Below are 14,796 nucleotides of genomic sequence, written 5' to 3'. Positions count from 1 at the left end.
AAAACATTAAGGAACCTGGAGACTTCAGATCCCCGTGTTATCTGACAAATGTCACCATGTGAACAGGGACAAGGAGGGCCCTCTCAGAAAAGGCGAAGGAAAAGCTTCAGGAAACTCTGGAGTTCATTTACAAGTACAGTCTCAAACTTGCACACTGAAGAAAAATATTCCAGGTAAACATTTCTAGTAAAGACCAGTGCTCTGAGTAACTTTTACAACCTGGCTGTGAGGAAGGTCGAGGTGTTCTTGGCTGCAGCTCTGTACCAGCACCACCTGCCACCATAGAGGATGGCATGCTTCCACTCTGGGACATCATAACAGCTGCAGCATTGCTCATTCTTATCAAACCTTAAAAAAAAATAACAACAACAATAATAATTAAAAAGCCAGCATATTACCGAGTACAGCAATTTTTACATAGAAAAGCATTTAAAAAAAAAAGCATTTAGACTTTACAAATTGTTCTCCTGAAATAGCTGGAGGACACAGATCTCTGCCTCTGGAATAAAACACACAAATTAAGGTCATTCTGAAGCAGAGCCTTTAACACCAAAGGCTTGGAAGGCTGTAGAAAGAATCTGCCTATTACCAACTATTTGAAGCTTTCCTCTCTTGCCTGACTTGGCACCAAGTGATGAGACTGTACCAAAGTAATGCATTGTGAGAAAGAATAGTTCTAATGTCTCTTTTACAAAGGCTGCTGTTTTGTAAAATGGTTTGTATCTCTGACCTGATGGTTAAATTCTTATATTTATATTTGTATTGTTACCTGCAGGCAGGAAAGGAACCCCATGATCATCCCATGGAAGCTTTCTGAGTCAAACTTTCCTGCCCTTTGCTAAGCACCACGATTTACTATTTAACTCTGTTTAATCAGGTTTCTACATAGGTAAAGTCTTTCCATTCATTCCCATCAACAGCCACAAACGTGCCTTAAATTATCTGTTGATCCCAGTCTTCTAACTGCGTGAAGTCCTATTTACTAAGATACCACTTAGTTTATCTCACCTTTTGATTCAGCTGTTAAATGACATAGTGTTTTTCCTTCAACTTTTAATAAAATCTCGCTTTTATAATGAAAAATTGCTTACTATGCACATACAAACCAGGCACTCAATAAAACTTCACCTCTTAAAGAAATGCAGTTCTCTGTGATCAGATCTCTGAAGGTTATCCAAAGATAGAGACCAAGAATAATGACAGTGCCCCGTCCTTCACTTCATCACACCAGATTTCACCTGCAATAGCTTACTTTTCTGCACGGAATCAAGCCTTACGCCAAGTGCCATAAAAACAGAACTGTGTCACAATCTCTGCACATTTTAAAGTGAAGTCACTCTACAAGACCAAAGTGATTTTACAGCCTCTAACAAAAAAATGATTCAAAAAAGCCAAAAAAAACCTGCCCCACCCAAATCACTCCAGTGTTAATACGGAAAACGCAGCCCATGATTTACATGACCTGGGATTAGACAGTGCAGAAACAAGAACATACACCAATTTTATGGCAACTATAATTCTTGTAACAGTAATTGCTATGACCAGTGAAATTTCATAATATGCTTCATAAATTCCAAGCTTTGTAAATCTAAATCATTTCTTTAAAAAGCAATTTACCTTGTCCCCCTTGCATGGGAAATCCAGTTTCCATTCGTACTGAGTTGTTTGCTCCCAGGGGCCCATTGATTCGGACATCTTGGCTTCTATTTTGAGCTAGAGCTAAATTGATAGCACCTTCCCCTAGAAGTAACGCAGAAGTTGGGGGAATTGAATGATATACAGGAAAGCAGAATACAGACACCTTCAAAAGGATATTTAAAAGATGCCAAGGAAGGAAGAACAAACTTTACCTATAATATGCACTTTGTAAGTTATGCACAATACCCTTATCTTTATGTTTCAATTTTCAAAAAAGACAGCATCGTGGCAAGCATTAAGTGCCTTCAATTTCATCCTCAGTGTGCTCTGAGAACAGCTGCCCAGGACAGATGTTTCAGTCATGAACTCCACTGAAACCTTCGTTTAAAAAAGCCTCACAGGAGCCAATCAGGAACAGGGCACATTTTGCTAGTAACACTCACAGGAACATTCTTCAGCAGGTTTCCTGCTGCTTACAGGATTTTCAGCTTCTGTTATTACTATTTCTATAATACCTACTCTCAGAAGAATAAAAGCCTTACACTCCCTTTTCATTGAAATTATTCTCCAAATTGCTGAATTATGACATTCATAACATTAACTAAGTACACAAAACCTCTTGATGAGAGTGCTTAAAATTGTAGTATGTATTCATTAGAACGCCCAGGAAAACAAGTTAAGCATGAAATACCTTCAATCTGAACAGAGAGAATCCCCAGATCACGAAGCTGTTGGTTGTTATTCTGAGCCAGGATGCGCAGCCGCTCCGCAGCTTCGCGCGGTATGTTAAAGGTGACGCGCACGCTGTTCCAAGGCTCTATTTTCTGCAGCTTTAACTTGTTGGATTCTTGAAAGAGAAAAGGCCGGAGTTACTGCAAAGTCAATTTTCAAACATGTCCCGTGAAGTGACGTGGTAAAAAAGCACATGTGAAAACCCCCAAAGCGGTGATTTGGCAGTGAAGCTGACCCATGGCTACCCTCAGCCACAGGGAGTTCTCTAGCACAGATGAGAGCACTGCACTGCTTCCCAAAAATTAGCCAAACGAAAACTGAAAAGTTATAACTAATGGAATAGCCAACACAAACACTCAATAATATCGCTCAAAAAGCAAAATATCCTGTGAAGAAACTGCTTTGGAAAGACAGAACACACATTACAGTGGATTTAATAGGACTGTTGGTATGCAAGATGTGAAAAATGTGAATATGAGACTGAAGCCCTCGCAATTCACTCTGCGAGATGCTTGTGAAATGTTTTTTGTAGGCCAGTGCCAATGAAGCCTTACTGGTATTTCGTTCGCTCCTACCGTATTATTCAGTGATTCTGCACAGGGATGCTCAAACTGCTGCAGAAACCACACTGAAGTTGTACTAAATATTTAACAGCAGTTTTTCTGTAAGCCTGTTCTATGTATGAGTGCTTCTACACAAATCAATCCTTTTAAAAGTAACAGGCGGGAACAGGCAGAAAGATAAGCCAGCAATGTTGGAAATACGGATCTGAACTTGCATGCAGTTAAAACTGCAAAGTGCTGTTTAGGGAAAGAAAAGGCTAGATTCCTAATACAGATTTACAGGCTTCCAACATCAAGCTTTTTGACAATAAAGAACAGCAGACTTGCAGGAGTTTGCTTTGTGCTCCCTAAGAACAATTCACATGCAGCTCATCCCTTCTTGTCCTAACTAGCTCACCAAGACCCTTCTGCTGCTGCAGTAATGGCACTACTCAGTTTGTCCTCTTTCCATCAAACGCATCTTCAGAGGATAGGTGACAGAAGCTTAAAATCCTCCTTGATGCAGGTCTGAGTGGTGCTGTGTTGAATCTTACCAGTGTTCCAACACTTTATATATAAAAAACGCATTATCAGTTTCACTACTTCTACATGTTTGAAAAATGAGAGATCAGATACCAACATCAAATCTCACAAGTCTAAACCAATATGATTCACTAACTTGACATTTTGAATATCCTGTTTTGTTCTGAATCAGCTCAAATAACTCACCACACTGATCATTTCAAAAGGATTGATTTTAAAGATTTGTTTTCTGCTTTCTCAGCTGAAGCTTGAATCGTGTTCATTAATTCTGCCATTAATATTTATAAGGAAGGCAGCATACAGATGCCTGTATGTAACAAAGGCGACTCCACACAGACACAGATTGAATTTGCTCCCATCAAAGTGCTGCCCAGTTACACCACTGCTAGCCACATCATCTTCAACCTCCTCCAGAACACAGCTCAAACCAGTGGGATTTCTTCAGTGTATTCATCACTTATCACAGCTTTGTAACTTCCATTCAGTCCCCAACCAACCGAAGCCATCAGTTCCAACTATGACTAGAGAAAATGGAAAGCTAAGAACAAAGTGACCCAGAAATGTGACTAGTTTATTCAGCAGCCAGAAATTAGTTTTCAGAAATGGTACTCTGCACTATGAAGAAACATGTAACGCAAGAAACATTTTAAAATGTAATCCAGAAAATTGGATTTCTTTAAACACAAAAACTGACTGCCTTTAAAGAACAGTGGATTCTTCTTTGTACGATGTGATTTCAAAAGAAAATACAAAAAAGCAGCATGACAGGACAGAGACCTCCAGTTCTCAGGAAAAGACAGACAGGAAGGAGGAGAGAAAACTCAAACTGGCAATTATGTGGCTTTTAGGCTGCATTATATCATAATAAGCCAAAGCAGAGCAGTGCTGCTGAGGTTCTGCACTTCATGGTGCTGCTGTGTATGCACCTGCCGCTGCATTTAAGGCAACCTCCCCTGGTTTACCTGTTTCTGTAGCAGATTATACTGACAGCAGGCAGTCACCTGACTGTTCAGTAACATCCATCGATCTCCTCCAGTGATCAGAAGAGGGGCATTGCTGGGCTGACCAGCAGTGGGGAGGAAGCAAATCACTGACACAAGCACAATGACCCAAACTACCCCAACACTGCACCCATCCAGAAAGACCGTTACTGTGTGAGAAAGACTACATAACCAAACAGCTACAGTTAATCATCATAAGTTCCTTTGCAAAGATCCTGACACAGTGGACAGATGTTTTTTTCCAAATCTAGATATGCTGATAAGACACGTTGCTGTTGCAAAAGCCTGTGTCACCAGTGAACCAGGGAAGCCTGTCCACACAGTGGGCACACAGGACCATGTCAGAATGCTCCGTTCTCCCCCCTTCACAAAAGAAGCCTGGTAGATGAGGTCAATGCAGCAGCAAAGTGACAGTAATGACTTGAACAGGCCCAGCTACTTCAGAGTGAATCTATTCTCAACTGCAGTGGTTTAAATCGGATGGTTTTGATATTAAAAAGCACATCCTGTTTGGATGAGCTTGGTTTCACTTTCATACAAAAGAGCAATATGTAATGGAGAGAACTGAAAGAGAAAAAATACAAGTGAAACACCGGAACCAAATAGGAATGAATGAACTCACTAATCAGATCAGTTTTAAACAATAAAGTAACTGCAGAAACTTGTACTTAGTGCCCCTGAGAAGAACAGCACCCAGATGGACTGAGATCAAGTCCAACCAACCATCCAAGGAACTATAAAATGGCAATCTATTTCTTTTTACAAGCACTCTGATTATGTAATTAATTATTCTAAGGACGGTTGAAAAAATAATGAGAAAGTACATTACCCATATGTAGAAGGCCAGGTACATTCTCCAGTATAACGCTCAGTTTCTGTTCAAAGTCTCTATCCTCTATATCTCCTTTAAAAGCTACAAAGATCGTGGAATCCTCAGGAGCAGCCTCCTGTTTCAGTTTGTCTTCCTCCAGTCCTGAATCCAAATCCACCTCTAAGTCTTCCATAGCCGAGGAGTACAAGGAGGCACATGTATCTCCCAGCTTTGGTAGGTCGTCCAGAACCATTGTGTCCAACAGCGGGAGCCAGTCAGACGTTCAGAAGATACTTTGGGAGAAAAATACAAGTTACAGTCTGCAAAGACACCAACAGCTGCACTCAACAGCGCACAAAGAACAAAACCCACCGGGTGACCCTGTGCGAGGGCCTGCGGGACAAACAGCGCGACTCCGAGCAGCGCGGCCATCGCAGCGGCCGAGCTGTTTGTCCACCAGAGCAAACAGGAGTTGGTGGTTTCCTGACAGAATCCTTCCACATGTGACTGGAGCCGTATTCCAGCTGGCCTAAATGACAAAGAAAAAGGGAAGGGTAAATAAAATCAATGGCTCTCACCTCTGCGTCATACAGAGGTCAAACAAGAATCCGTAACAACTCTGCAATGCCCGGCTGCCGGGAAACTGCAGGGCACTGGGCAACACTTTAATTGCAGGGAGCTGGGGGGAACCACCAAACAATTGTAGGGATTGCAGATGCTTTGTACAGCAAAGCAGCAGGAAAGCCACAGCACCAGAAGATATTCAGCTTTTGATGAGAATTTTGCTCGTCCAGAGAACTCCCCAGCACACAGTGCTTGCTTTAGGAAGGTCCAGGTGTTCTCAGCTGCGTAAGCACATTACAGCTTGAAACGTATTGCCTCTATGCTAGCCCACAACTTTTCCATCTTCCAGTGGAATTCATAAATCAAGTCATGTGCCCAGTACTGCTCGCTCCAGGAAACACACAATAAACTGCAGTTACATTATGATGTCACCTATGCAGAGGTACAACCTGAGACAGAAGTTGTCCATACAGCACAGAGAACAGCAGCATTTACTAAGATTCACACTCCCCACTTTGCCTGCAGCCATCACAGGGCTACAGGACCACGTGAGACAGCCCAATCCCTACTCTGGTCTCACACCCAACACTCAGCAAATATTTCTTATGCAATTCCAAGCATCCAAGAGCCAATACAGAAAGGGACCAGTTCCTGCCCACCGCCGTGATTAACAAATCAAACCAACAGGCCATGCTGCCAAGACCGAGTAACTCGCAAGCTGCTGGCATTCAGCGTGAGCCACCAGAAGGGCTCAGTTCAGGATGCTCTGCCCTCCAATGGGATGCAGACCAGCTTCTTGGCAGAGGTTCAAGTTCCCAACACAACTTAAAACCACAAGTCGGAGATTAAAGGTGAATTGCAGATAGCGGCTGAAAAAAAAAAAGCCTTTCTTCATCCAGAAAGTAACCATGTTAGAAAGGCTTATGCTGCACTGTGATGTGACAGCCCACCCAACCCAGCACAGCCCACCCAACCCAGCACAGCCCACCCTGCTGCAGCAGCAGGCCTCCGCTCTGGAACACCGCTCAGATTTGGGATTGCAGATGCAGGTGGTTTTGTAATCCATGTTCTTCTGCAGTCTGCACTGAAAGTAAAAATACTTCCCATGTGTTTCCACAGTGCTTTCAGACGAGTACTTTTTATTTGTTCCCCAGACTCTTTCATGCTCAGCTAAATCACAGCTCTGAGTGCTCTGCACTGAGTCAAACTCCAGCTCCACATCACGTGCCCAGGTAATGAGGACACAGCTGATAACTATCTGCAGGAAAGTTGGCTTAATTGATTTTCACCAACAAATGAATGGTGAGTGTCTTTGCCAGGGCCGGGCTGGTTTCCCTAACCACAGATCACCCTCTATCATTCATTATACATACTCCGACTTCTGGAAGGAAGGAGCTCAGAGCCCAGCATGAGGAACAGCCTTAGGGACAACCACACTGGGGCCTGAATGAGCACCCTGTGAAAAACAAGCTGCATCTTCTGGAAATAATGAAAGAAACACCTATAAAACACGTATAACCTTTTTTCAGAAAGAGAAATTTTGGATCAATATGTGAGGTTTTAAATGCTCAAAATACATACAATTACTCAGGGAGAGATGTTCTACCTCCACTGAGAAGCACGAATATTTCTGACAGTCCCAAGCACCAAAGAAATGACCTTTTCCTCTGTAAAAGCACAAACTCTTCAATGTTATTTATTTTGAATGTTAGTGTCTGAAGTGCCTGCGGTAGCTTTGAAGACTCCTCTCAAACACGCAGCTTGGCCTGCTCCTATGCTCAGGTAGGATTTATACTGACCGCGACAGGAGGAAGCGATGATTTGTGAAACCTTCCTCTTTGGACAGAGCACAGCCTGTCTTCCATCCCCAAACCAAATGAATCCCAGCTGCATCCCTCTTGCTAACAAATTCTGTAATCCCCTGGTTATAAGGTTGACTGCCATAAATCAGAAGCCAGCCCACAAGCACAATTAGCAAGGATCTTCATTCAACACTCCGTCCTATAACCCTTCCCACCACCACTTTCCCCCTCCCCCCAAAAAAAGAATAAAAACAAAATCTTTCAGGCCTGAGCACACGCAGCAAAACCCCAGTCCCAGTGATGCTGGTAACCTCGTGTAGATGCCTGTAGAGGCTGGGGCTGCAGCTGGGGACCAAGAGTGGAATCAACATGCAGAACTGCAGAACAGCCTGAGCTGTGGCAGCGGGCAGCCCAGGCCTACAGCAGGAGCCTGCAGCACAGATCCAGTGCCACGTGATGGGACAGTGCTTAGCAATGCCAGTGGGTTCCTGGGAGAAGGGATCAGAGCAGATCAGAGCCAGCCTGCAGCAGCTAGCCGAGGCAGCTGAGTGCTGGGAAACACCGGCTACAGCCCTGCCAGATGGAGGCAGGACAAAATGAGCTCTGTCTTGGTAGTTCTGTCCTGAGACAATCTCAAATGATTTGAAGTTACAGTTATACCAGCCTGTTAAGCAGAGTTTGAAGCCTTTATGTCTCTTCCTTCCCATCCCACTTGCACTATGCAAGTCAAGTAAAGCACAGCAAGGCTTTGTCCAGTGGCTGGAAAGGGTGAGAACAGTTCCTTCACAAGCATGGAAGAACCAGAAGGACGGATGGGCTGATGTCCTTCATGAGCAGATGCCAGAAGTCAGCACAGAGCGCAGCCCTCATCCCCACAGTGGCAATTATTTAAAGCTGCTGAAACCGGGAACAAGAAGAAAAATCAGTCCAGAAATGAGACTACAATCAAACCCTTCAGGGAATCCAGAACTGATGGCGAGGAGAAAAAGGCTTTGACAGCAGCAAGTAGTGACATAATTTCCAAAGGACACACAACCCTCCCTGCTTCTGCCTTCATTGAATAATGTTGCACAAACATCTAAATGGGAATAAAAGGAAACTGGAAAGAAAAAAAAAAACAACCAACACCACATCCAGCGTCCTCAATGCTTCCTAGATTGTTGACATTCCTTCCAAGCCAAGCCATTCTGTGATTCATTCCATGGTTCATACACAGGGGGTCTATGATGCAAACACCAAAATCACAAACTTGTTCTAAGCATCCAGATTCAAACGCAATGTATACTTATTCTACCTTCCACCACAAATTCCTAAACTTCAGTTGCATTTTGTCTTCAGTTAATTCCAGGCTGGGAAATGGTGTGAAACAGTAACTCCCAAAAAATGACATCTTGAAAGAAAGTTTCTATGTTCCATGAGACAAGGATACAAAATTACAAAAATATCCAATGTTCCACAATGAACGCCTTGGTTTTTTAAACACAGCTTTGCAGCAAATCCCAGTCTGAATTCTGCAAACAGGCTTTTTGACTACATCCCAATATTAACAGCAAACACTGAGATATGGAAAAACCAACCTTTTTTCGCAGGTAAAGAACCACACATGCTCCTTTCGGCTGACAAAACAGAGCAAGTTTTATCCACACTACTGCCCTATTTGTCCTCTTTCGATTCAAGATAAACCCTTCTGGATGCCATTCATTAAAAGAAAAACAGAAAAGGGAATAAGAAAGTAGCACAAGAACAACACACTGCTACGAGCCTCCTCGTCCCAAGCACACCCTGCCAGCTCAGGCTGACCCCCACCACTGCACACTGTGGGCCACACATGCACCTCAGGATGCATCGCCTGAGGATGTTCCACCACAGATGGCCAACAGAGCGAGGTGCACCATCCCTGGATCCTGCTCGTGTTCGTGGCTTCCCCACCGTGCTCTCCAACCTCTCAGCGTAACGAAGGCACAGCAATAAACTGGTGGCTTCGGCAGAACCAAATCGGGGGTTTTATAGCAGTGTAGCAGTGATGTTCTTTGAGCACGTCCTGCTTACATGCAACCTGCTCGCCAGCGTGGCAGCAGGTGAGGGAAGAAAACCCAGAAAAATAAGCTGAAATTGGGTATCTTCTACCTAGAAAAGAGAAGAATCTCTTTAAAATCCCTCAGTATTGTACTTGGCATTTCTGTTAGCCCAGAAGCCAAGGGAGGGAAGCACTACTCACGTTACATCACATTACACGTGCTCTGCAGCAGCTTTCATTGCTACCTGCCACTTCTGGACCTTTGGTACCTTCTTGTGTCTCCTCACATCGTAACTCAAGAAGCAGTGTAGGGCCAAGCAAAGAATCTCAGTGGCTAAAACACGAGGATAACGCCGCTGATTCCAGCTATGCAGATGATTACACCCATGGAAATGCCATGATATCAAGTTGAGAAGCAAAACTAAAATCTAAAATGTGAAATTTTAATACCATTCACTAAATGTAGGCCAAAACTCAAAATGCAGCTAAAGCAAACGTGCACCAACTCCAACTTCTCCCCCTTCTCACAGCAGGACGCTCCCTGCAGTGCAGCCACTGGGCTGTGCGCTGTGTGCCATGGAGCAGACGGACTGCAGCCAGGCCAGGCTGCCCCAGAGGCTGCAGGGCAGAGCGAGGCGCTCGCAGGAGGATGCTGGCTGCTGCTGCCTCCGTCCCCCTGAGCACTCAGCAACATCAAGTTTGGTTACAGAAAGTCACTAATCAGCTTTAGCATGTTACCTCCAGCTTTCCTTACAGTAAGTGATTTGACAGAGACCTCGGGAGCGCCCAGGCACTGAACAGATTCTTTCACAGACAGCAAAGAATCCATCCCAACAGCCCTGTAAAGAGTTCAATCAACACAAAAAGGCCCAGTTTGATCCGATGCTTGCCCAGATGTCAAGGAAGCAAAGCCTACAGGAAGGCCAGGCTTCATTCATCTTGATGCACGTCTTTTCTCCATTCCCATATTTTTCCACTACACTTCCACAGCCTTCAGGCACAAAACAAGTAAAACCTGTGTTTGTCTGAAAGACAGAAAACCACAGATGGCTGCAACACCTGTGCTATATTTTGATGCACACTGTTTAGCAGAACATTGGCATTTTTAAGGTTCTATGAAGCTGAAGTTTATGAGCTGTGCTGAAACTCCACAGCTAGAGCCATTCTGCTGTGGACACATCTCTGTCTGGGCAACTCATTCTTAATTCAACAGGAGCCAAAAGCCTCCATCACCAAGGTTGCTTTAAAACCCAGTGCTAACTCCAGAGCAAGCTAAGCAACTACACCGAGATCCCTGCATGTAAGAGCTGAGGAGGAGCCCAGGAGGCTCCCTGCCCTGCATGTGAGCCCTCTCAGCACTGGCACTCCTCGCAGAAGCTGCAGACTGCATGGTGTAATTAATGTCAGACATTAAGGATGTTGCTGTCTAGAAGAAATGTACCACAGCCTGTAACAGATGAACACTGTGACAGTGCTGTGCAGTTGGTAGCTTTTCATTAAGGCCCATCAATGCAATTAGCAAATAAGTAAAATGAGAAGCTATTTAAACTTAGATGCATCCTGACAAGAAACCATTTGATCTCATCTTCCAAAGGCTACGAGAAAAACCCTTGTCAAGTAGCAACCTAGTCAACATGTGGTGGTGACAGGCTTCTTATCCCAGGTCGAACCAATCCCCAACAAAGCAGTCTGGGCAACAGCCCCACACGTGGCTCCTTTATCCCCAAACCCTCACTGATGTTCATAAATGCTGGTACAACAAGCAGGTATTCGTGACTCTCAGTCCTGAACTGAAGTCTGACTGGAACCTCTACATCTTCTTTACTGCAGTATATCCTCCACCAGGCTCTTCTCTGTGCAGTGAAAGCCCATGAAATTTCACTAAACTTTACAAAATCCTGAAACACTGTGAAGTATGAAGAAAAAAAGTCAGCCTCCTGACTGCATAAAAGCTTGCAGCACAGCACATTCTGCACTCCCCGAAGCCTTTGGCAAAATGAAATCCTGAAAGTGTTAACTATTGTCACTACTGCTATTAAGAGCCACGGTGTGGTCTCTATGGTAAAACAGATGCAACAGAACTAGACAGCAGTGTATTAGTGTGGGATGGAAAGAGGGCTTGAAGAAAACCTCAGAAGGAACACTTTCCTATGCTGCACGGCTGTTTCTTGTCCAGTGCTTTTCTTTACTGAACCTCGCTAAAAAAAGCCTGCAATGTTTTGGCCTTGAGAGGTTGGGCTCCTGCAGCCACAGTCCCTGCACTGTAACTGCAGACTCCCATTTCTCTGCGAAAAGCAGCAGGGACCCGACACAACCATCAGCATGAGTCCTGCATCTCATCACTCCCCTGCCTGGAGAGGGATGGAATCACACGAGCCCCAACTCACCACTTAGCAGGGAGCAAGGCAAAAATAATTCTTCATGCTTGTATCTTGCAGTAAGGAAGGAGGCTTGAGTGTGCCTTGCACAAGTGCAGGACACAGGGGCTTACATCTGAGGCAGGCTCTGTAAGTACTGCCCAGAAACGGAATCCCATCATACCAGCTCCCAAGTCTTGGAAAGTCACATACATTTAATTATTAAAAGAGTAAGAATTACAGAATTAACACAACGCACACAGGACTTGGAGAAGTTAGCAGCATGCACCTTTTGGTGAGAATAACCACATCATTCCTTTTCACAAGCTTCAGACTTAAAATTCAGATTCCCACATACACAGCTCATGACAGGCATCTTCCTGTTCCAAATTACTCATTTATATAAGGACAACTAATTTAGACAAGGCACAGCTCTTTTACTGTACTTTTCAATCGCTGTACGAATCTGACCCAGAGCCCTTTGCTCTCTGGAGCTGCAGAAGGCAGCAGCCCTCTCAGTCCCATGATGATGGCTCTCGCACTGCAGGGACCCTGAGCACTTCCCTTCTTTAGCAGCTCCCTTAGCAGCTGTGCTCTGCCTCGACTGCTCCTCTTTCTCTTCCCTAAACACATGAAGAAGAGTTATTTACTGTGACACGACATCGAGGTCCCTATACTTAGACACCAGAATTCATTTGTTGTTCCTGTTTTTATGTACATCACCACCAGGGTTGGAAGTGCTGTTCCAAAGGCAGGCGGGTTGTCAACAGCACCAACTAACGACACAGGACACGCTGCAAGAGCAATGCTGCCCATCAGGATGATGAAAAATGCATGCTCTTGGACCTCTGGAAAGTTTCCTCTACCTCCTCTCCATTCAATCCAAAGCCCAGCCTTCCCTCCCTCCTTTCCTTCTGATTACGCCACAGATAATCAGCGTCACACACCATCCCGAGGCAAGCCTAGTAAGATGCACAAGGCTAAGACACACACGAGCTGCAGGGCTGAAATGTCACTTGTGTGTGGTGGCTGCTGCTGAAGAGGCCACTGAAAGTTTGCAAACAGGGCAGAGCGAGAGGCAGACAGAACACACAGCAACCAGTGCCTCCATAAAGCAAACATGACAAAAGTTCCATCTGTTAGCCAGATGGGAAACCTCTCACCTGGAATACGGTGATGGATCTTCCCTGTCTCAGATCTGTATACATCTAGCATTATTTTTCTTTCCATTTCTGCCCCTTCCCTTTTCCCACTCCTAAGCATTCTTTCCCATAGCTTCCGCTCTGGCCAACGTTAAGGAACAAATTGTCTGAGCACAATTTCTGCAATTCAGGACAGACTCTCAGCTGTAAGCCCTGCTGTTCATCCAGTGGGAGCTCCCCTGTATGGAGTCGCATTTGTATTTCTTAACAGAGGCCACACGGTTTTGAAAGAGACACCAACACCAAGTTCCCTGCCCTTCAGAGGGACACCAATGACCTGTAACAGCTCTATTTCCATTGCAATCCAACCGTTACAGACACTTTCGCTCCCCAGTGTCCTTGGCAACAAACCTTTTGCCTCTACAAATGCAGTGTATCTACGTAACTCAACTGCAACTCCAGCTTCCTTCCAAAAGCAATCAGTACAGTATTCAAAAATAAAAACATACTGTAAGCCCATTCAGTGGCCTAGTTATGAGTTTAAGACATTTAACATCTGCTACAAAGGTATGCAATCTTTGGCAGTACCACAGCTGAGAACTGAGCGATAGTACAAATGTTCATCAGAATGTAATTCTATTGCCCCACCTTCCAAGCATTTAAGCAGCTGAAAAGCAAAAGCATTAATACTCAGTTTACAAACGCAGGTAGGGACCTGGGTTTCTCATGTTTTCCCACGCGTTTTAAAAGCAGCAGCTATTTCTTTACCAGCACATTACTGCACACTGCCCGATGCAAGCAGCGAGTCCCACAGGACGCAGAGCGGCTGAGCAGCAGCAGCCCGGGGAGCACAGCTGAGTGCGGCTCCTTGTGCGGGGGGCAGGAGAGGAAGGGGAGCTCGGAGTTTCCGAAAAAACCGAACTCGGAAAAAAGCAGGGACGCACCGAGAGCACGAGATCAGAAGCCTTTCCGTCACTACAGCGCCGAGTTACGCAGAAATACAAACAAAAGCCAGGGCTCAAAGAAACGTCAACGCACCCTCGCTGACATCTCCAAACAGCCGCCAAAGAGCGAAGCCCAGAAACGGCGCCAGAGCCGACGGCGGCTGCAGCACGGCTTCAGCGAGAACCGCTTTCCTCCTCTCGGGGCTGCGCGCCGCCGGCTGGGCCCGGCCCGGCCCGAGAGCTCCGCAGGCCGCGGTGCGGCCGCAGCTGCGGGCGGAGCCCCGGGTCTCGGGCTGCGGCCCGACCGGGGCCCAACGACGCGGCGCGGCCCGGGGCTCCCGTCTGAGGGCGGCCCCGAACCCCGCGGCTGAGCGCGGCCCGGCAATCTCCCCCCCCCTCGGCGGCGGCCCCAAGCCGAGCCTGGCCCGCTCGTCCCGGCCCGCCCCGCTCCGGGCCCGACACCGCCGTGCCGCCGCTTCCGCCCCGCCGCCCCCGTCCCGCCCGCGCCGCCGAGAGGCCCGGGGCCGCCCCGCCCTCACCTGGCGCCGGTGTCCGCCGCTCCGCCGCCGCCGGGCCCGCTCTGCGACCGCGCGAGGGAGGGCGAGGACCGCCTGCGCGACCGGGCGGGGGGGGAAGGGGGGCGCGGGGCCCGCGCCCCGTGACGGCGGGGGCGGGAGGTCGCGGTCGGCCCTGGGGCGCCCGG

General features: G+C 46.2%; 1 protein-coding gene across 1 annotated transcript in view; it reads right to left on the bottom strand.

The window, feature by feature from the left end:
- The window catches only part of NCOA6 (nuclear receptor coactivator 6), a gene marked incomplete at its 3' end in the record, with an annotated part of 31,633 nt that extends 26,092 nt beyond the window's left edge, over positions 1-5,541 (bottom strand). The window contains exons 1-4 of the mRNA XM_079543505.1: positions 5,286-5,541; positions 2,330-2,485; positions 1,618-1,740; positions 220-348 (exon numbers count right to left, since the gene is read on the bottom strand). Coding sequence (XP_079399631.1) covers positions 220-348; positions 1,618-1,740; positions 2,330-2,485; positions 5,286-5,520 — 643 coding nt within the window. The 5' untranslated portion in view covers positions 5,521-5,541. The remainder of the gene's footprint in view (positions 1-219; positions 349-1,617; positions 1,741-2,329; positions 2,486-5,285) is intronic.
- Between the last annotated feature and the right edge of the window lie 9,255 nt (positions 5,542-14,796).

The sequence above is a fragment of the Tetrao urogallus genome, assembly GCF_951394365.1.
Source record: "Tetrao urogallus genome assembly, chromosome: 16".
In the NCBI taxonomy this organism is placed as follows: Eukaryota; Metazoa; Chordata; class Aves; order Galliformes; family Phasianidae; genus Tetrao; species Tetrao urogallus.
The sequence above is the reverse complement of the archived record's forward strand: the minus strand, read 5'-3'. Positions and strand labels throughout refer to the sequence as shown.